This window comes from Felis catus, chromosome A1, assembly GCF_018350175.1.
Source record: "Felis catus isolate Fca126 chromosome A1, F.catus_Fca126_mat1.0, whole genome shotgun sequence".
NCBI classification, from domain to species: Eukaryota; Metazoa; Chordata; class Mammalia; order Carnivora; family Felidae; genus Felis; species Felis catus.
In genome coordinates, this window is record NC_058368.1 from 199,792,651 (window position 1) to 199,814,627 (window position 21,977).

General features: G+C 38.0%; 1 protein-coding gene across 1 annotated transcript in view; it reads right to left on the bottom strand.

Moving 5' to 3' along the window:
• ITGA2 (integrin subunit alpha 2) overlaps positions 1-21,977 on the bottom strand; it is a 109,972-nt gene that overhangs the window by 43,241 nt on the left and 44,754 nt on the right. The window contains exons 4-12 of the mRNA XM_045037280.1: positions 18,598-18,689; positions 15,182-15,296; positions 14,880-15,007; positions 12,142-12,290; positions 7,156-7,306; positions 6,704-6,869; positions 4,215-4,291; positions 2,312-2,450; positions 355-500 (exon numbers count right to left, since the gene is read on the bottom strand). Of these exons, the coding sequence (XP_044893215.1) occupies positions 355-500; positions 2,312-2,450; positions 4,215-4,291; positions 6,704-6,869; positions 7,156-7,306; positions 12,142-12,290; positions 14,880-15,007; positions 15,182-15,296; positions 18,598-18,689 (1,163 nt within the window). The remainder of the gene's footprint in view (positions 1-354; positions 501-2,311; positions 2,451-4,214; positions 4,292-6,703; positions 6,870-7,155; positions 7,307-12,141; positions 12,291-14,879; positions 15,008-15,181; positions 15,297-18,597; positions 18,690-21,977) is intronic.

A 21,977-nucleotide genomic window follows, 5' to 3' on the forward strand; every position in this document is an offset into this window, starting at 1 on the left:
AAGCTGTGGTTAGGACCCAATAATACACATGTAGTAGTAATTTAGGGAGTCAAAAGTATGCAGCTGGATATAACCAAACAGCACAGGCTTTGAGTCTACACACGACTGGGTTTTAATGACAGCACAACCCCATGAAAACTCTTTGACCTTAAGAAGGTAAATGCCCAGTCACCTGTTAGAAGGCGACAGATCTCAGTATTGTGAAGATTTAAGGAACCTTCAAGTGAATATAGGTCACAGAAGCAGCCACAGGGTAGGCACTCAATGCTAGTTTCCTTTTCTATCAACTCCTCACTCCTCATCTGCTCTGGTTGACCCCACGATTAATTTCATCTGCTACAAAATGGACTTTACCTGGTCACCTCGGTGAGCCTGAATAACGGTGACATTGCCATTCTTGTCAACACTGTATAGCACTATCTGGCCAGTGTAATTTGCCCGAGGAGCACCAGCAACAAAGTGAACATCTTTTCCGGTAGAAATCGCAGCCACAGAGTAACCTAGAGGAGAAGGACTTGCAGAGGTAGGTGCTATTGAAGAGCTCAGCAGATGGGCTCCCAAAGTTAGTAGCAATGACCAGAGGTCCTTTTTTTGTTAGGAGGCAGGTGTTAGAAAGTGGAGGAGGGTCAGTAATGTACCCTCCAGACTGAGAGGTATTTTGATACTGAAAAACGAAGCAAGCCACTCCATATCATTCACACAGAGTTTTATTGGGGGTAACTTACCCAGTGGGGGGAAGGTGGGGTGCAGACGGACAGCACCTAGCCATTGATCCAAGCCATTACACAACTCTTCTACGCAGCTATTCCCCACCCCTACTCAGGCCTTCATCTCCAGTTTTTATGGAGGGAGGGGCACGGTGGTGAGGTCACAGGGTAGTTACCTAAAGCAGCACCATGTGTGCACCACAGGATGTCTGCTAATTGTCTAGAGTGGTGCCACCTGTGCCCCAGGGCCCTCTGCTGCTTATCTAAAGTGGTGGCATCTGGGGGGCGCTTGGGGGGCTCAGTTGGTTAAGCATCTGACTTCACCTCAGGTCGTGATCTCACATTTCTTGGGTTCGAGCCCCGCGTTGGGCTCTGTGCTGATGGCTCAGAGCCTGGAGCCTGCTTCGGATTCTGTCTCCCTCTCGCTCTGCCCCTCCCCCGCTTGCACTCCGTGTCTCTCTCTCTCTCTCTCTCTCTCTCTCTCTCTCTCTCTCTCTCTCTCGCTCTCTCAAAAAATGAATAAACATCAACAAAATTGTTTTAAGTGGTAGCATCTGTGCACCAGAGGGGAGAACAAGACAGAGGGCCAAAGGTGAAGTCAGTGTGATCCGCGCTCCCTCAGGGCAATGCCCAGATCTAAGTGTGCTCCAGCAGCACTGCTCCACACGGGTGGACACCTGCCTGTAAAACAGGCCCTAGATTCTGGGTTGTCCCATCAGCCCCTCATGAACTTGGCACTCAACAAGTATTTTTTGAATGAACAATTACATGAATTTAAAAGGTAATGGAATGCAGTGGACAGAACATAGGCTATGGAGTCAGACAGTCCCAGGTTCAAATTCTGGATTTGCCGCTTGCTAAGTTGTTTGCCTTTGGGCAAGTTATTAACCTCATTGGCTCTCAACGGTAAAATGGGAATAATAATACTTTCTTCAAAGGGTTGTGGGAAGGATTTAAGTGTTTATGTAGATAGAATAGCCAGCTCAGGAAGTGTCCCATAGTAGGTACTCAAAATCAGTGGCTGCTTATTATAGGAACCAAAAAGACTAAGAACTCTAAATTAATATAAGACTCCCATTTACTATATTGGCTTCTAGGAACTATTTCCATTTGGGAGAAGCGCAAGCACTTCCCAGGAATAACTACTGCTTGAATAGCCAGAAGACATCAGTAAGTGTAATACAGTATGTCATTAAATAGTTATAGCCAAGGTCTGATTTGTAAAGAGGCAACATAAACATGTGTAATAAATATAATAATTAGATGACACTTCAAGGGCTTTGCTTAATGGATCTTGAAATTCAGAGAGGGGCTAGTTTTTTCAAAATTGTTTTTAACCTTTATTTATTATTAAGAAACAGAGAGAGACAGAGCATGAGCAGAGGAGGGGCAGAGAGAAAGGGAGATAGAAACTGAAGCAGCCTCTAGGCTCTGAACTGTCGGCACAGAGCCCAATGTGGGGCTCGAACTCACAAACCACAAAGTCATGACCTGAGCCGAAGTTGGATGCTTAACCGGCTAAGCCACCCAGGCGCCCCCCAGCAAGGGGCTAGTTTAAAAAAAGGGAGCTTAAATTTCCTGAGTCAAATGCTGCTATGCCTTACCTAAATATGAACTGTGATTTTTATCTTGCAGAATTTGGTCAAAGGCTTGTTTAGGAAAGATCATATGTCCATGAGATGTCTGCTGGACCACGGTACCACTCCAGCCATAAGCTCCTACTGCACCCAGCATCAGAATATCCTAAAATAAATGAAAAATGAAGACCATGAAAATAAACCATGTTTAAGGCACGAGAATGCAGGGGAGGCAATACATTGAAATAAAGGGTCTAGATTTAAGGAGAAGATGATAAAGTAAAATGTATATGAATGTATGTCCAAATTGATATATGCCCAAATTGTTTTAATATATTTTGTGTTGGAGAAAAGTCTTCCCTGAGGCTTTGTTACCTTGATACATTCTATAGATAAATCTCTACTATGCTACAGGAGAAGCACATAGGCACCTTCCAATTTGCATTCAGAGGCCCCCATCTGCAAACGCCAAACAGTGTGAGCTGTTAGAAAGAAGTCAGAAATGAGCCTCCTGTCTCACATAGTCATAAGAAAAGTTCACGGTCGGATGTGGGGCATGCTTGAGAAAATAGGAAGTGCAGCTGGCAGAGGAAGAGAGGTGGGGCGTTTCTGCTCTCCAGGCACATCATCCTGGCAGGCCCCCTTCTGACCTATTCTATTTTCAACATTCTTTCTCTTTCCTCTTGGTCACTTCTCAGATGTTCCTCCATCATCTATATCCTATCCCATCTATTTGAAAATAGCTCAGCTATGAAAGGTAACTAGGGCAGAACATTCAATCTGGTTGGTGGAGAACAGCCACGGTCAGCACAGCGGGGGTGGGGGGCGGCACACAAGAAACACAGGCTGCTCTGATGGACTCAACATCCACCCAAACACTCAAAAGCGATACATCACCACAGAAGGCAGGGTTGTCAGGATGGGATTTATTATTTTTTTCAGTTTTTGATCTTAGATCGTAGAAAACACCAAAGTTACGGATTTTGGATTGAAAAATATAAGCCATTAAAAATACATCAGGTTGGAAAATGATGTGCCCATTTTGAGGACAAAAGACCAGGAAATGAAGAGAATGGCTGTCATAAATGTGGGACTCTGAATCAGGGGTGCAGGAAAGGACTGCAGGAAGTATACAAAAATCTCAGGAAGGTGTGTGCAAAATTCTCTGTGTGAGGGTTCATTTACATTTTTTTTTTCTGGAGGGAAAAACCCATAACTTTTATGAGTGATTATCTCTAACAATTGGTGATCCAGAAAAAGTTAGCACCTTTTATTCTCAAGAAAAAAACCCCAAGCCGTTCCTGATCCTTGCTTCTGGCAATCAAATTCTCTGAGTTCATACTGTTCCCTAGGCTTTTCCAGTGTCACTACGTCTGGGCCCTTTACTATCCCACCAGGACCCTGAGCAGAGTTGGAACCAGAGCCCTAGGAAGTGGATGTTTATGACAAGGAAGAATGGATTTTCTGAGCTAAGAAGACGTTGCATCTCACATGTGTCCTAACTCCTTACTTTTTCACCTATCTTCTGTCTCTGCTCTTAGAAAAGAGATACTCTGGCAACTCAGAATTCACCAATGGCAGTGCTAACAAGAGTTTGTGTGTTTTTTTTTAAATAAACTTTTCTGGTAGTTAATCGATTTAAAGGAAATTCCTGCAATGACAATCCCTTGAATTAATATAGTGCTTGTCCTTTGGAGCATTTTCTTTTTTTTTTCCATAAAAACTCCCTGTGAAACATGGAAGAGAAGGCATTGTTATCCTTCACTTTTTAGTTGACAAAGCAGCAGCACAAAGAAACTAAACAACTATGACTGAGAAGCTGAACGTTTGCTCACTACATGGCTCCTTTTTCCACTCTCTGTATAAAGCCGCTGTGCCCAGAAGTGTTGAGCCCAATGACAGCATGGCTGGAAGTTATCTGATTACACACCTTTTGAGGAGAGTAATCTGCGCTGAATCCCACTTGTGACATTTCCATCTGGAAGTTGTCCCCTCCTTGAATAGTACCTGCAAAAAGGTAATTTTGAGAATTATATTGCTGTCAAATTTTAAATCAGATTTTCAAACACACGTGCACACATAGACGCACGTGAACACATGCACACGTATGCACACACACACAATGTTCTCATGGTCACTCAAAAATATTCTGGGATGGAGAAATCACTAAGAAGTATTCTAACATATATGGGAACCCACAATACTTCCAAGATAGTGTTTGAAGTTGGTCTTAATCTTGATTATGCATTAATGCGTTTACTTGTATGCTTAGGATGTTCTTGATATCAAAAACACTCAATATAGGGGATGAGGTAAGATAAAAACTGAAGTCATGGCCTTTTTAAAAAAAAGTTATTATTCCTAGCTAAGAAATTAACTGAATTTTTAGCTTTTAAATATCGGTACTAGAGGCGCCTGGGTGGCTTGGTCGGTTAAGCGTCTGACTTCGGCTCAGGTCATGGTCTCACGGTCCGTGAGTTCGAGCCCCGCGTGGGGCTCTGTGCTGACAGCTCAGAGCCTGGAGCCTGTTTCAGATTCTGTGTCTCCCTCTCTCTCTGACCCTCCCCCGTTCATGCTCTCTCTCTGTCTAAAAATAAATAAACGTTAAAAAAATTAAAAAAAAATATCGGTACTAATAAGTGTACACATATCTCAGATGCAGTTGGAAGAGCCAGGTAGCTGACATGTCACGAAGACTAAACAGACAGATATTTGGGTGAGGTTTCAGGATCCAGGATTCAAGAATGAGTAGGAATTTTACCAATTGGGCAGTTTGTCCTACTTCTACATATGTGCCTGCCTCTGACACCAGAGCTGTAGGACTCGGTATGGTCAAAATGGTTACATTTCATTAATCTTCACAAAAAGGAATAAGTTCCTAGACCAACACTTTGACATAGAGAGTAATATATATAATATATAACATGACACAGTCACTTGTTTAGAAGATGTAATAATTTACAAAGGATGAGAAGAGATTCATTTTCTTTAAGATTTTATTTTTAAGTAATTGCTACTCCCAATATGTGGCTCAAAATCACAACCCTGAGATCAGAAGTCACATGCTCCACTGACTGAGCCAGCCAAGTGCCCCAAGACAATTTTTAATAAAGTAGCGCAGTGCTTCCCCAAAATCCATAATAGCAGGTAAGGCACAAAATCATTTCTAATTGGCATTTAGGTTGAATTGTGATTATTCATGTCAATGCCACCACAAACAAGTGTAAGTTGTACCATAGGAACCCAAATAATTTTATATTATCTCAGAGCACATTGGATTTGGATTTTGATGCTGATTTAAACAGCTTAGAAGTATCATTAGATGTTTAAAGAAGCAATAATATTTTTTGGATAGAAGACTCCAGTGGACAATCAGGAAATAAAGATAAGACTCAGGAATTAATGCTTAATTTATGCAATGCCCCTGGACCCAGCTTCTGAAAGATACCTGATATATAGCAGGTGCTCAATAAAATAGGCTCTTTACTGCTGAGAGTTATTTGAATTAATGACCAGGAACCAGAATTTGGATCATGTGGGATTTTTTTACCAACTGGGAAAATGTGTTCCAAACAGTGAGTTCTTAAACATGGAGTATTTCTACACCGACTAGACCTTCCAAGGCCATATAAGTAAATTTTTGTAGATCTGGTAAATAACATATTTCCTTGAAATCTGAACTATTAAAAATCTTCACTATACTTTTCTAACTTAAACAAATTTTTTTAACCTTTGTTTTTGTGAGACAGAGAGAGACACAGTACAAGTGAGGGAGGGGCAGAAAGAGAGAGGGAGGCACAGAATCTGAAGCAAGCTCCAGGCTCTGAGCTGACAGCCCAGAGCCTGATGCAAGGCTCGAGCTCATAAACCGTGAGATCATGACCCGAGCCAAAGTCAGCACCCCTATACTTTTCTAACCTTAAATGTATACATGTTTGTTGTAAACAAATTCAGGAATTTCAGAAATTATATAATAGGGTAGAAAGACAAAACTTTTTATGATTATAAAATATGCAGTGTAAAAAATTGTAAAACTATTTACAATTATAATAGATATTACTAAATTGCCCTCCCCCCAAAGCTATACAATTTATAATCTTATCGATAGTATATGAGCTTCTCTGCTTCCCCATATCTCCAAGATCATATATTACTAATCGTTGTTATATTTTAGGCACAAAGTAACATTGACTTAATTTATATTTTAAAACAATTACTGAAATTGGGAATCTTTTCTTATGTTTACTAGCCATTTGTATCTTATCTTCTATAACCTACTTATTCATGTTGTCTACTTTTCTTACTGATTCATCGGAGTCCTTTCATATAAAGTATACAAGGTAACATTATTAGAGTAAATATACAGTAATAAAATCAAGAATTCTCAAAAACAGTTTTTGAAAGATGGAGTTCTTTTACCTTCAATGCTAAAAATTTGTTCTCCTAGTGTCCCAGCCTTTTCTAGTAGAGCTGCTTCATCAGACACGTTGAAAAAATATCTTTCTGTTGGAATACTGGCAATTGCTTTAATTTCTTTTATTAAATTTTTGGTGTCAAGGGCATTTCTGTTTAAGTACCCAAGAACCTTGAAGATAGAGACAGAGAGAAAAAAGGTCATTATAGCTGTACTCCACTATCCCTTTATACTTTCTAGTATTATATTTCTGAACAGAATAGAGCCTCTGGAGAAGTAAATCCATAACCCTGTAGTCAATGGGACTGAAAATCAACAAGACGTGGAGACAGAGTAAAAATTTTCTTTTCCTATAAAGCTGTGAACAGCCAATGAGAGCGTGCGGTCTTGGGAAGTGATGTTACAAAGGAGCACTCACCCATTAACTGAAAGACAACTAAAAAGAAAATCTACTTACCGCTATGCCAAACCTCAGTATATTGTCATTGTTGCATTCATCAATCACGGCCTTCAGCATTGAACCGTCATGTGATTCACCATCAGTTACAACCACCATTACTTTGGTAGCACCTGGCCGTCCTCCAGCAGCTGCTGCATACGCAAAATCTCTGTGGCAGACAAAATTAAAAACTCACTATCAAAAGATGAAGCTAATATGTGGACCTCTGGTTATAAATTTAACTTCTTCATGAAGTTAGTTCTGAAACTAACTTCTTTGAGCATGACCTATTGTGACTTGGAATTTATCTCTATGTCAGTTCTGGTGACATATTTACCTACATTCTATTTGCAGCCTAAAGGGAAATAGATATACATCTCGCATAGTTTTCATGGTATGTGCGCGCACGTGCGCGCGCGCGCGTGTGTGTGTATTTGTGCGCACGTGCATGTATTTACATCAAGAATCCTTAGAATTATCTTCTGATAAGAAAAAAATCATTAATACTAATTAACAGAGCAAAGATATTCAATCCTGTCACCAATTTTACCCATTGGATCTGCATTTACTTTTCAATACAAAATTGTTCTTTAAAGAGTAATAAGTACAGTTGATAAAACAATTTCAAAGCATTTGGAAAGATATATGTGTGTGTGTGTGTGTGTGTGTGTGTGTGTTGAGAGAGAGAGAGATTGAGAGAGAGAGAGAGAGAGAGAGAGAGAGAGTGTGTGTGTGTGTGTGGGGGGGGGGGTCTGGGGCAAAGACAGAGAGAGAGAGAGAATCCCAAGCAGGCTCCCCTAACAGCGTGGAGCCTGATGCAGGGCTCCATCTCATGCACCATGAGATCATGACCTGAGTAGAAATCGAGTCAGACGCTTCACTGAGACACCCAGAAGCCCCTGGAAAGGTATAAAATAAAAATGTAGGGGCACCTGGGTCTCTCATCAGTCAGTTAAGCACCTGACTTCAGTTCAGGTCATGATCTCACAGTTTGTGAGTTCAAGCCCCACACCGGGCTCTCTGCTGTCACTGCAGAGCCCGATTCAGATCCTCTGTCTCCTCCTTTCTGCCCCTTCCCTACTCACATGCCCACACACACACTCTCTCTCACAAATAAACATTTTTTAAAAATGTGACACCAAGCCACTGTTACAAAGGAAACCACTTTTATCAATTTATATTTCCTTATAGAAAACATTTTCTTTAGATGTATGTGCATAGTCTGTTCCTCAAACATTCACACAAATGGGGGCATAGTCTATACACTTGTTTTTCATTTTCATGGAGATCTTTCTATACCAGCACATACAAAGCTCTCTTTTTTTAATGGCTGCATAATATCTCATTATTTGGGGGTAACCATAGTTTAACCAATTCCTCATTATTGTGCATTTAGGGCATTTTGAGTTTTACAAGTAATACTGTAATAAATGTCTTTGTGTATATATCTCGGCATACTTTTCCAACTGTGTCATTAGGATAAAATCTTAGTAGTGAAACTACTTGGACAAAGGATTTACACATTTCAAATTTGGACAGATATTGCCAGATTGTCCTCTAAAAATTTCCACCAATTTATATTACGATAATGTAAAAAAATGCCAGTTTCTCCATCTCCTTTCCTTAACAATGAGGATTATTAAACTTTTAAATTGAGGGCATTTTGATAAGTGAGAAATAATATATCATTGTTTTAATATGTACTTTTTCATTATGAAGAGATAATGAGCATTTTATATTAGCCATTTATATTTTTTCTCTATGAACTCTTGATTTTTCTTTATCTTTGTCCATTTTTCTTTGTATTGTTCATTATTTTTCTAATTAATAAGATCTTTGTTAGTCAAGAAAATTATCTTTTGTCATATATATATATAAATATTTTCTTCAGTTCATTAATCATTTAAATAGAAATTTAATATTTTGATACAATCAATTTCATTAACTTTTTATGTTTATTTTATATTTGACATGGTATTTTAAAAGGATTTCTTATCTCTATGACTTGTTTCTTTTTTTTATTTAAAAAATTTTTTTAATGTTTATTTATTTTTGAGAGACAGAGAGAGACAGCATGAGTGGGGGAAGGGGAAGAGATAGAGAGGGAGACCCAGAATATGAAGCAGGCTCCAGGCTCTGATCTGTATGACTTGTTTCTTTTAATCACCCAGATTCTCATAGTCTTTTAATAATTCCATTTTCCTAGATTTAAATTTTTGGTGCAGCTGAAATTTATTTTGATTTGACTGAGTCAGGGATTCAGCTTTATTTTGTTTTTAGATGGGTATCCGGTTGTCCAATAACATTTTCTCTGTCTACTAGATTCTCTTTTTGTATTTCTTTCTGAGGAATGCCACCCACTCCTTTGGACTACCTACCACCTATATGATGACACCTGAAAGTCTACATCTTTTTCCATTTATTTCTCTCATTTCAAATTTATGTATTCAATGCCTGCTAAATATTTTCACCTGAATGTGTAAAGGACACTTTAATTTCAGTATGTTTAACACTGAGAATATTATTTTAATCCCTAAAACTTTCCTGTATTCTATATAGAATGTAGAAGGATAGAAAAAGATTTTATATTTGTCACCCAAATTTGAATACAGTACTTACATGAAATATTTTTTGAGTGAATTATACTCTTTATGAACTCATGCATGATTATAAGATTTCTGAGGGTAGAAACTGTGCCTCATTTGTTCTGATTACCTTCAGGTCTTAGAATAATAGATGATAACCCTAGGCACACAATGAAATAAGATAAATGGAAAATGGCAATATTTACTAAAACAGTGTCAGAATTCTATTTGATGTTGTAAAGAAACAGACCAAAAAAAAAAAAAAAAAAAAAAAAAAAGAAAAAGAAAGAAAAGAAAAGAAAAGAAAAAGAGAAAGAAAGGTAATTAAATTCTGGAAGATGTGAGTAAGCAGTTAAGTGATTCTCACTCAGGGTAACTGTGTGGCTCAGTGAGTTAAGTGTCCAACTTTGACTCAGGTCATGATCTCATGGTTCGTGAGTTTGAGCCCTGCGTCAGACTCCGTGCTGACAGCTCAGAGCCTGGAGCCTGATTCAGATTCTGAGTCTCCCTCTCTCTCTGCCCCTGCCCTGCTTGCGCTCTGTCTCTCTCTTTCTCAAAAACAAACATTAAAAAAATAATAAAAAAGTTAAAAAAAAAAAAGAAGTTAAGTAATTCTCTTAACAACAGCAAGATTTCTATTAGCTTGGGAAATAGTGTAAGAGAGAGATGATAGGGAGAAAACCCAAGTTCTAAAAGGACAATAAAAGCTAAAAAAAAGTCACATCTTCAGACAGTGACCATTCTTCTTGAGAGGAAAGCTTACCAGGTCCCCAGGCTCCTTACAGGGAAAAATACCACATCCATACTTTCTGTTGAAAACACAAGCCCTCTGCAGTCTGTAGCTTCTTCTAGGCCATTTTCTATGTCAACCTACTTTTCCTCTGAGTCTAGTTTACTGGACTATAAAGGGCACTTCACCAAAAGGCAATGGACTGGCCAGCAGAGATAGCGTGGCCCAAAAGAACATCTCAATGGGGACAATAGAGATTAACCAAACCAATCATATCTTCTCATCTGCTTATGAGACATATAGGGAAAGTCAATGGTTGATAGAAACAGCAACTACAATATACATCCAGAAAAATGAGCGGATACAATAGGAAATGCAGAAATAGAAAGGACAGGATGTGGTGACTGACCAGATGTGTGCGATTAAGAAAGAACAGAAAGAATAAAGAAAACCAGCAAGTGTTTACTTTGAATGCCTGGGGGAAAGGTGGTAGCATGAGTCAAACGGCAAAGTCATGAGCATGGGTAGGGAAAAGAATAAGGCTGGTTTAGGATGTATTGAATTTGATAAGTGAGCCAACACTCCAAATTAAATATACCCAGCATCAACTGAATGCCTGTGTGGATTTTTGGGAGGGAATTCAGAATGACTACATAGCAATGCGGTGACCCACACAGGGCTAATGTGGATGCCATGAGAGTGGAGACAATGCCCAAGAGAAAAGAGCTATAAAAAAAAAAAAAAGAGGGCTCTGTTTAGTAAAGAAGATAGGAAAAGGAGCCAGTGAAGAGGCAAAATTGTTGACAAAAAGCTGGCAGGGATTCTAGAAGTTTGTGATGTCATGGCAACTGGGGCTGGAATAACAGTTTGTGTTCGTCGTCAGCAAATGGCAAGGGAAGCTAAAGATGATGAGGTTTGAGGGAGGACCATTGGGTTGTTCGCTGATAAAGAGAGCTACGTTCACCTGGTGGCAAGCCATATGTTTCAAGGAAGTGGAGGGGGGGGAATAGACAATTTTTCAAGGAGTTATGGTAGTTGAAGGAAGAAATGCACAAGATGACAAAGGCAGGAGGTAGGCTTAAAGGAAGGTGAAGTTATTGTTCTCATTTATTTTTTAACAATAGGAGAGTCTTTAGCATTTTTGTAAAGGTATATGATTAAAAGGAGTTCTGAGAAAACAGAGACACTGAGCTAAAAATTAAGAGAGGGTTATACAGTTGTAACATTCACACCACCCGGACTGTAATAAGTATAGTGAGCCCATTCCATTCAATTCATACTCCAAGTTCATAAACATGTAAGATTCTATGGCCCTTCTTAATGTGCATGAAGGGCTCCATTAGCTCAAGTTGTCTGTGGCCTTGATAAATACTAACAAATAATTGGAGATTGCTCCATTTCCTACTTAACCTAAGGTCTTTTAATGTTGTTTCCTTTACTTTATATAAAATCTTCTTTAAAAGTCATGGAATATTTTATAAAAATCCTAGAAATCTAAGACTTTAAAATTTCATTTCCTAGTGCCTTCTCAAAGTGTTCAAATGACAGAATGTTTGAACTTTTCTTAATTACTTCTGATTTAAGTGTGGGCACTAAGTATGTTATTTTTCTTTGTCTCTTTTTCTTCTTTCTTACTTAAAAGCACTTCTATTTTATCAAAATATTTGGGCTATTTACATTATAACTTACTTTGCATATTGAATTGCTTTGAATGTATTTGTGAGATCTCCACCAAATTGGTATGTCCGGGATGTTGCTTCAATCATTGCAGCTTTGGTTTTGAAAGTGTTCAGGTTAAATACAACTCTTGGTATGTTGGCATACTGAATTAACCCCACCTTCAAGAAAGCATAAGTTTATTAAAGGCTTGTCATTAAGTTATAAATAATTTCTAATTAACCAATATAAATCAAAATCAAAAGTGCATTTGAAGTGGGACGATAGTATTAGATATGCATTTTCAATTTTGTTCTTAAGAATAGCTATTTTTCTTCCAATGGAATGACTTCTTTGTTAGAGGCTGTTAGTTACAGCAGTAGTATTTGTTGATAAGCAAGATCATGTCCTATCATATATGATTTGGTTCTCAAGAGTAATATTTATAGATTTTTGACTACAATAGTTATAGATTATCTAGTAATGGATTTTTAAGCAGTGCCTTATAATATTTTAATATGGATAATATTAGAATCCAGTTCATAACAGAAAGATTAAAATGATATAAACTTTCTGATTAACAATGTATATATACATGTAAACAATTATAAGCAGTCATAGATGGAAGATAACAGCTCATCAGTTAAAAACAGGTGCAAAATAAACAAAGAATTATATTTGAATATGAAAGAAAAAAAGAGTGAGCTAATCAAAACAGTCAATTTGAATGCATTTATTGTTCTGGATTTCCTCTAATCACAGACTTTAGCATCTATGGAAGAAAGCTGCTATATGTGCAAGTAGGCAGGAGGTTTTTGGCCTTCAGAGAAAATGCCATTAGAGAGTCTCATCTGAGAAATCTGACAGATGGAACAACTTCTGAACAAGGTTGGGGCACATACCCTAATTCTTTAGATCAAGAAGGCCAAATACTTCTATTAATGTCCTTATTCTCAGCACTGAAATCATCCTCTGTGCATAGGAGTTGGGGGCTTCTAGAATAGGAAGTAGCAACAAGAGGTCAGTATTGTAAAAGGGTCCTTAAGATAGAGGTCAGTACGTAAGGAAGGTGGAAGGGGCAAGGCCTGGATTTCTGAGTTCAATCAGCTACTTTTGCTAGGAAGCAATGAAGTAGGCACTGGGAAGATGTGAAAAATATATTTGTGGAGCCTTCTCTTTAGGACAGGATGTAAGACTTGAGAGAGAGGACAGGATCAAAAATCACTCTATGAATTTCAAAGTCTAATATGAGAGGAAGATGGTATGACAGTCCCAAAACTCCTGTGTGAGAAAGGGGAATAATGAATAGAAGACTTAAGGAAATGTAGTATATTAGGACTTACAGAAAGATCAAATTTAGATGGTAAGAAAAAGAGACTGTGTAAATCACCTCTAGAGATGAAGAAAATGCATGGGGGTAGGAAGACAAGAAGAGGAAGGCCATGAATTCCATTCAAGAGACTATTAAATATAGTAAGTCATGTTATGGGGTAAGTCCATTTAGAGATGGATAAAACAAGCAGATACCTAGGAAAACTTCTCTTATAATGGGACCTTAACAGGATGCTATCCAGAAAGAAATGCTATACCTGGTCTTATTCATAGAATTTTCTGGTAAAAGCCCACAGTGAAACCTCCAAAGATTTGGTGAACATTAATGTCCTCTTAGTATTGAAAAGCAACATCAATGGAAAACATATAATAATATTTTGTAATACTGTACAGGAAAGCAGAAAATCAAATTTCAATATAGCTAACTGTGAAGCATTTAGGGGAAGATGTTCCAACAATTGTTACTAGATGTTGGACACAAGGCATCAGATGACAGGAACAACCCAAGAATATACACTGGGAACTCTGTCAACTGGCTCTGTTGATATTGGTTCAACCAGAATGACCATGAAAGGGCAAACCCAATAGGAAAGAAAGAAAGAAGACCCAGAACTTTAACAATAAATGTTATTCAGTTTTATGGAAGCGTGAAGCTTCTGTTCCTGAGTTTTGGATGCCTATCTCAAGAAGATAGAAAAGCAAATTAAAGACTCCTTAAAACATGGAGAGCTATACAAAATTATTAAAAAGTCTTATTCTGTGTAAAAAAGCAAGGGCTGAGTAAAATATGATAAAAGACTAAAAAATAACAAGATAGGATTATGCTGTTTATAGCCTTAAAAATGTTCATTTTTGAGAGGGAGGGAGAGAGAGAGAGAGCATGTGGGAGTATGTATGGGGGAGGGGAAGAGAAAGAGGGGACAGAGGAGCTGAAGCAGGTACTGTGCTGAGAGCCTGATGCAGGGCTCGAACTCATGAACTGTGAGATCATCAGTCTGATGCTTAATGGACTGAGCCACCCAGGCGCCTATTGACTGTCTATTGACTTCTCTACAAAAATCCCAGAAATTCAAGGACAACAAAATAAATTAATTATTAGTCCAAGTGGCTGTCAAGAAAATAATACATACTGGATTTTAAAATGTATTGATAAATTCATAAGTTATAGGAGGGAAAAATAAGTAGCTGAAAAAGATGAAAATGCTACATCCTATATCTGATGCCTGTCAGAAATAGAAATCTAAGCTCAAAGACCAACACTGGGCAACGTCATAGACAGAAAAACTCAATGTAGTGCAAATTTCAATTAACTGTCAAGGTTAACATTAAATGCATTTAATGTGGGGATTTGACAAATGCAAATATTAAGACCTCATATCTAACAATATTTTCTTAGAAGGAAATCTGTGGGTTAGTGTATGTATTATTCATGTCCATACCTGTGTCTTTGTGGGGCCTATATCCAGGCCTTGGACAAATTTTTCCAAAAAATTCTTTACTGCATCCCAGGGATAAATACTGTTTGACTCATCACATACAACCACAACATCTATGAGGGAAGGGCAGGCTACACAGGAAAAGATGAAAGAAACAGATTTCCATTGTTAATTCACTCTTCACACTTATATGCAAATAGGACGAAGTAAAATGGACTTGAGAGGGGTTGGGTGGTACTTGATAAATCCCGCCTCTGCCCTTCATGTAAGGTATTGCTCGGACCCTCTGCACATTCATCACTTACTCTGAACTGCAGGTGCAAAGCTGGCCAAGAGCTGAAAATTGGGACTGATATCAGAACAAACACCAGTTGCATAATACTGGCTTCCGCATTGCTGTGCCCACAGGGGACCACACGTCTTCAAAGAAATGAGAACAATGACAAAACACATGGAAAATGTTAGTCTTCTACTTCTCCATTTGTAAAACTTAGAGATCATTTCTTTTTTCTTTCTTTCTTTCTTTCTTTCCCCCCGCCCCCCCCCCCCCAGAGATCATTTCTATGATTTCACAAGATACTAGAAATTGTCAACTCTTGAAACTATCGGGTCAAAAAAGCCTCTGAGAGAAAGTGCCTCAGAAAGAAAGAACAAACAGAAGGGAGGGAGAAGATAGCAGCTGGGCTGGGAGACAGGTGTCAGCGGTGTAGGGAGGAGACCCTCAGGTCACCGAACTAGAGAAAGGAGGTGCTTTCCTTCATCGTTTGTCTCTCAGTTATCTGGACTTCAGGGGCTTTATCTATAAACGAGGATAATCATATCTACTATCATGCAAGGTGTTGTGAAGATTAAATGGTTCTCTAGATGTAAAGCATTTAGAACAGTGTGGGGTAAATAACACATGGCACATAGTTGTTAGCCAGCATCACTACAGTTGTTATTCTTTTTTCCCCCCAAAGTTTATTTATTTACTCACTCTGACGGAGAGGGAGCGCAGGGGGGTGGTGTGCAGAGAGAGAGAGAGAGAGAGAGAGAGAAAGAGAGAGAGAGGAAGAAGAGAATCCCAAGCAGTCACCATGCTGTGCTGTTAGTGCAGAGCCTGATGGCGGGGTGGGGGTGGGGACTCAAACCCATGAACTGTGAGATCATGGCCTGAGCCGAAATCAAGAGTTGGACGCTTACCTGACTGAACCCCAGGTTTCCCTACTGTTATCTTGAACAAAGGTTATACTATTCACTTTTACTATTGTATTATATGTATACTACCACTTATCGTATTGAGTGGAAACCATAAACCCACAAGCCCCAGGATCAGGCAGGAACCTAAGAGTGCTCTGGGCTGGTATAGATGCCATGGTAAATGAAGAGTCCAGGTGTCATACACAAGGGCAGGCCACCATGGCTCCTGCCCATTGCCAGCTTTGCCAGATCTTCCAAATTTTCAAGGAGAGTCCAAGAAGACAAATTCTTTGGGAAAATCCACTAAATAAACACAAATGAGGTACATGAACTGCCAGCTTTTAATGATGTTATAAAGTATTTGAGGACTTCTGATCCCCCTATTTCCACTGCCTAAAAGTCATCCAAGCTGGCACTTGTCCCCTTGCCCACATCATACATACTCCAATTCTTAATATCTCCATTAACCCAACCTCAGATCTTTCCTTTTCATCAGCCTTTCAATGCCAAGAACTCCTGATAAAATTGTGATTAAATCACACCAGAAAAACATTACATTAAATCCTGTTAGAACTGCTAGATGTAAAAGGAGAAAAATGGGAAAGAGAAGTCTAGTTAAGATCCTAAAGAGCATCTACAAAGTTTAACATTATGTAAAGCTCTGGTTCAATTATTAAAATTTAACAAAAAAAGTATGAACCTGCAAAAAAAAAAAAATTGGAAGAATAAAAGGGAATTTGTTTGACCCAGTTTAATTGTTGGTTGCTCAAGGGAAAAGCAGCTGTGGTCATAGTTCATGCTCAGTGAATAATCCATAGTTCTTCCTCCCATAACACTACTTCATGATGCCAATTAGTTAAGGGAAAAATCACAATTGATGCCTTTGATTAGTTTACCAAATAATGAAAACCAATTATATTGATTAGTATAATCAATCCCCATCCCCAAGTTGGTTTTTTAAAATCACCTTGAAAAATAATAACTCAGGAAGTGTTCAAGAATTTTTTTTTTGTTTTAAAAGCAATGGAAAACAGCATTAAGAAGCTGAAATTAGAATATGCCAATTGTTAATGCCAGAACTACATTCCTGCTTTAAGCCCAGAACTTAAGCAGTTTCAAAAAAATGTGATGATTGTCAGCCTTTTCCACATAATTCTTAAGAGTATCTTAAGATTTTGACCTTTTAGGTATGTAAAGGAAGCTTTGGATTTTTTTTTTCCCCTCTCTCTCCTTCCCTCTCTCTTCCCTCCTTCTCTGCTTGCTACATTGGTTGTTAAATTAATCTCTTAAATTCTCTTGCAATTTTATTTTACTTTATCTGAAGTTAACAAATTGAAAATTTAGAAGTACGTCCTGTAATCCCTATATCTCAATATGTTCCTTTTCTTAAATTTATTCAACCTCAAAAGCAAATAAGCAAACAAAAAGAGACAAAAACAATCCTATTTTTAAAACTTTGGAATATCATGAACGATGAAGATTCATTGCACTATTTATTTATGCTTTGAATTACACATATTATAAGTAATATATGAGTTATTGAGTGGTACCAATGTTTGAATACTAATATCTATTAGTAAAAGGAGAATGACATTGTTCAAAATTAATTATATTCTTAGAATAGTTAAGTTATACATCTAGGCATTTGAGTTAGCATGTCGATGGTATAGACATAACTAATGTAAAGTTAAATTAAGTTTTCTATGGCTATTTTAACAGGGCAATAAATATAACTAGGATCATCTATATGCTGGTGGAAATGTCTAGTAAGATTGGGTTTTTATTTGCCTCAAAAACTTTTTTTTTGGCATGTGATGGTTTTCATTTTTTTATATAGTCAAATTAATCTTTTCAACAATTTCCTATATTATTTCTTCTGTTAGTTCCAAGCTTATAAATTTTCTAAAATTTTCATTTTCTTCCAGTTTTTTATATTAACTCTAATCCACTTGAAAGTATATTTGGATATACAAGTTATTAACCAATTAGTTGTCCCCAAACCACTTGTTAAAGAAGGCATTTCTATTTCACTGACTTGTAATGTTTTCTCACAGCATTCTAGAAACTCAATGAGAATAAACACTAACATGAAATAAGATGAGGGACCAAGACATGACTTAAATGATATCAGATTTGCCAAAGGGTTATAGCAAATGGTTAAAGACAGAAATACTCTTCAGCCTGGAAATGCACTCTCTGAATTAGCAGTACGTATCTTAAAATTCCTATGGGAAGAAGAAACAGGACCTGGAATTATGTTGTTATCAACAAATGCTAAGCACACTTTCCAAGGGCAAAGGATTGGTGTTCTTTTTGCTGCTTTCTTCTAAGACATTCTATGGCAATGGTTTTACTGGGTATCTTAATAAGCCTATATACCAATAGATAGGTATGTCACGTTGGATATCCACATGGTATGATTTATCCCAAAGCAAACTCTAATATTTAAATGTCAAGATTTGATTTGATAGGTAGGATGGCGAGAAGACACTAACTTCACACTTTCTTGAGACAGATGAGGATTTGAAAGGTAAATACTCACGAGAAATCCTCCGGTTCCTACGTTCCTTGTGAGTGTCAAGCCAAGGCTCATGTTGGTTTTCATTTCGGTAACATTGGGAATGCTTGTGGCAGCTTTCAGAGAAAAAGATTTTAAAAAGTGAATAAATCGTTGCCATTTATTTAAAGTTGTTAAAAAAAAAACCACACTCATGTTTATATGTAGCATTGAGTTTAGTGTCATATATCTAGGTACTCACGTTATATATTCACATGTAGAGAAATGAAGGACCTTCAGTGATCTGGCAGCTCATACATTTAAATGTGTGAGGCTACAGAATGTAAGATATTGGGGGTGGTATCTGAAAGGGCATGACTTATAGGCATTTAAGTTTAAAATTTTTAAAAACAAAGTGCTAGCCAAACAAAACACATCTGAGGACACTATTTGGTCTCCGATTTGCCAACCCCCACTCTTTTCAAGGTCACAATGGCTCCATGTAATGCTTTATTCTGGATCAGAAAAAAATATCTCTAAAGTGTTATTTAAAAACAGCATATATATACAGAGAAAGACAGATACCATATGTTTTCACTCTTATGTGGATCCTGAGAAACTTAACAGGAACCCATGGGAGAGGGGAAGGAAAAAAAGAGGTTAGAGTGGAAGAGAGCCAAAGCATACGAGACTCTTAAAAACTGAGAACAAACTGAGGGCTGATGGGGGGTGGGAGGGAAGGGAGGATGGGTGATGGGTATTGAAGAGGGCATCTTTTGGGATGAGCACTGGGTGTTGTATGGAAACCAATTTGACCATAAATTTCATATATTAAAAAAAAATAAAATAAAAAAATAAAAATGGCATATAGTAGAATCTGGCCCAAAGCAGTAGCGAGTGAATTTTAAAAGGAAATTCTGAAAGGATGCTCAAATCACTCATCATCAGGGAAATACAAATCAAAACCACAATGAGGTACCACTTCCCGCCTGTCAGAATGGCTAAAATTAACAACACAGGAAACAACAGATGTTGACGAGGATGCGGAGAAAGGCAAACCCATTTGTATGTTGGTTGTGGTGTAGTCACTCTGGAAAGGAGTATGGAGGTTCCTCAAAAAATTAAAAATACTGGGCACCTGAGTGGCTCAGTCAGTTAAGTGTCTGACTTTGCTCAGGTCATGATCTCACAGTTTGTGAGTTTAAGTCCCATATCCAGCTCTATGCTCTCAGCACAGAGCCTGCTTTGGAACCTCTGTCTCCCTCTCTTTCTGCCTCTCTCCCACTCATTCTCTCTCAAAAATAAGTAAACATTAAAATAATTAAAAATAGACCTACCCTATGACTACGATTGCCCTACTAGGTATTTATCTAAAGGATACTAAAATGCTGATTCGAAGGGGCACATGCACCCCGATGTTTACAGCAGCACTACCAACAGTAGCCAAATTATGGAAAGAGCCCAAATGTCCAACAATGGATGAATGGGTAAAGAAGATGTAGTATACATATGTGTGTGTGTGTGTGTGTGTGTGTGTGTGTGTAAATATATATATACATACATGTATATATATATATATATATATATATATATATATATATATTGGAATATTACTTGGTGATCAAAAAGAATGAAATTTTGCCATTTGCAACAGGTGGATAGAACTGGAATATATTAAGTGAAATAAGTCAGTCAGAGAAAGGCAAATACCATATGATTTCATTCATATGTAGAATTTAAATAAGAAAATTAACATAGAGGAAGGGAAGGAAAAGTAAGTTAAAAACACAAAGGGGGGCGCCTGGGTGGCGCAGTCGGTTAAGCGTCCGACTTCAGCCAGGTCACGATCTCGCGGTCCGTGAGTTCGAGCCCCGCATCAGGCTCTGGGCTGATGGCTCGGAGCCTGGAGCCTGTTTCCGATTCTGTGTCTCCCTCTCTCTCTGCCCCTCCCCCGTTCATGCTCTGTCTCTCTCTGTCCCCAAAAAAATAAACGTTGAAAAAAAATTAAAAAAAAAACACAGAGGGAGGCAAACCATAAGAGACTCTTAAATACAGAGAACAAACTGGGGGTTGTTGGAGGAGTGTTGGGTGGGGGAATGGGCCAAATGGGTGATGGGCATTAAGGAAGGCATTTGTTGGCATGAGCACTAGATGTTGTATTTAAGTGATGAATTACTCAATTCTACTCCTGAAACCATTAATACACTATATAGTAACTAACTTGGATTTAGAAAAAAAGATTTTAATGTTTATTTAGTGTTGAGAGAGAGAGAGAGACAGAGTGTGAGCAGGGGAGGGGCACAGAGAGAGAAGGAAGCACAGAATCTAAAGCAGGCTCCAGGTTCTGAGCTGTCAGCCAAAGACCGATTTGGGCTCGAACTCACGAACTGCAAGATCATGACCTGGGCTGAAGTCAGACACTCAACCGACTGAGTCACCCGGGTGCCCCCACTAACTTGGATTTAAATAAGATAAATAAGGTAAATAAGAAAATAGAAGAAAATGAGTCATGTAAAATAATAATCCCCAACTTCCTCTCTCCCACTCAACTAGGGCATCATCCACTGACTGTATCCATTCTTGAGCTGTGGAACATTGCAATTCTCCTCAACAGTATTATTTAAACATTAAATAATGTTTAAATTTGTTGGCTAATCTCTGCCTAGCCAACATTAACTTTAACTTACCCTCCTTGACCCAGGGCCATTATTTTATTAGCTTTACCTAAAGGTCATTCTTGGAAGTCCTCTTTGTTGTCTCTTTCCTTTGTGTCTTCAAGAAAGGAGCAATCTTTCTAAGACTGATTTTCCCATGGACCAGTGATGTTAATTCCAACCAGTTAATTCTACTCTTGATAAATAGTTACTCCCTTTCATCACCTCCTTCTACTCTCCCTACAAATAGGATTATTTGTTTTTATCAGGAAAATCTTCATTTAACCCTGCTCCTCCATCCATTTTCCCAACTCTCCTTCACTACTCAAATTCTGTAAACAAAGGGCTACTTTTACTTGTAGAACTTGTTCATGCCTCACATGCTCTTAAATTCTTTGTGATCCATTTCTCCCCTCAACACTATTAGATTCATAGTCATGGTAAGAAATTTGCAAAATGTGATCTGCTGGAGTGCAGAAAGAAGATAACAGAACTGCTATGTGTATGTTTTTATTCTTTTAAATTTATTTTTTGATTCATTAATTATTTTTCTAGTTTCAGGAGTAGAATTTAGTGTTTCATCACTTGCATATAACACCCAGTGCTTATTCTTTTTGTTTGTTTCAAGTTTTTATTTAAATTCTAGTTAGTTAACATGTAGGGTAATATTGGTTTTAGGAGTAAAACTTAGTGATTCATCACTTACATATAACACCTAGCGCTCATCCCAACAAGTGCCCTCCTTAGTACCCACCACCCATTTAGACATCC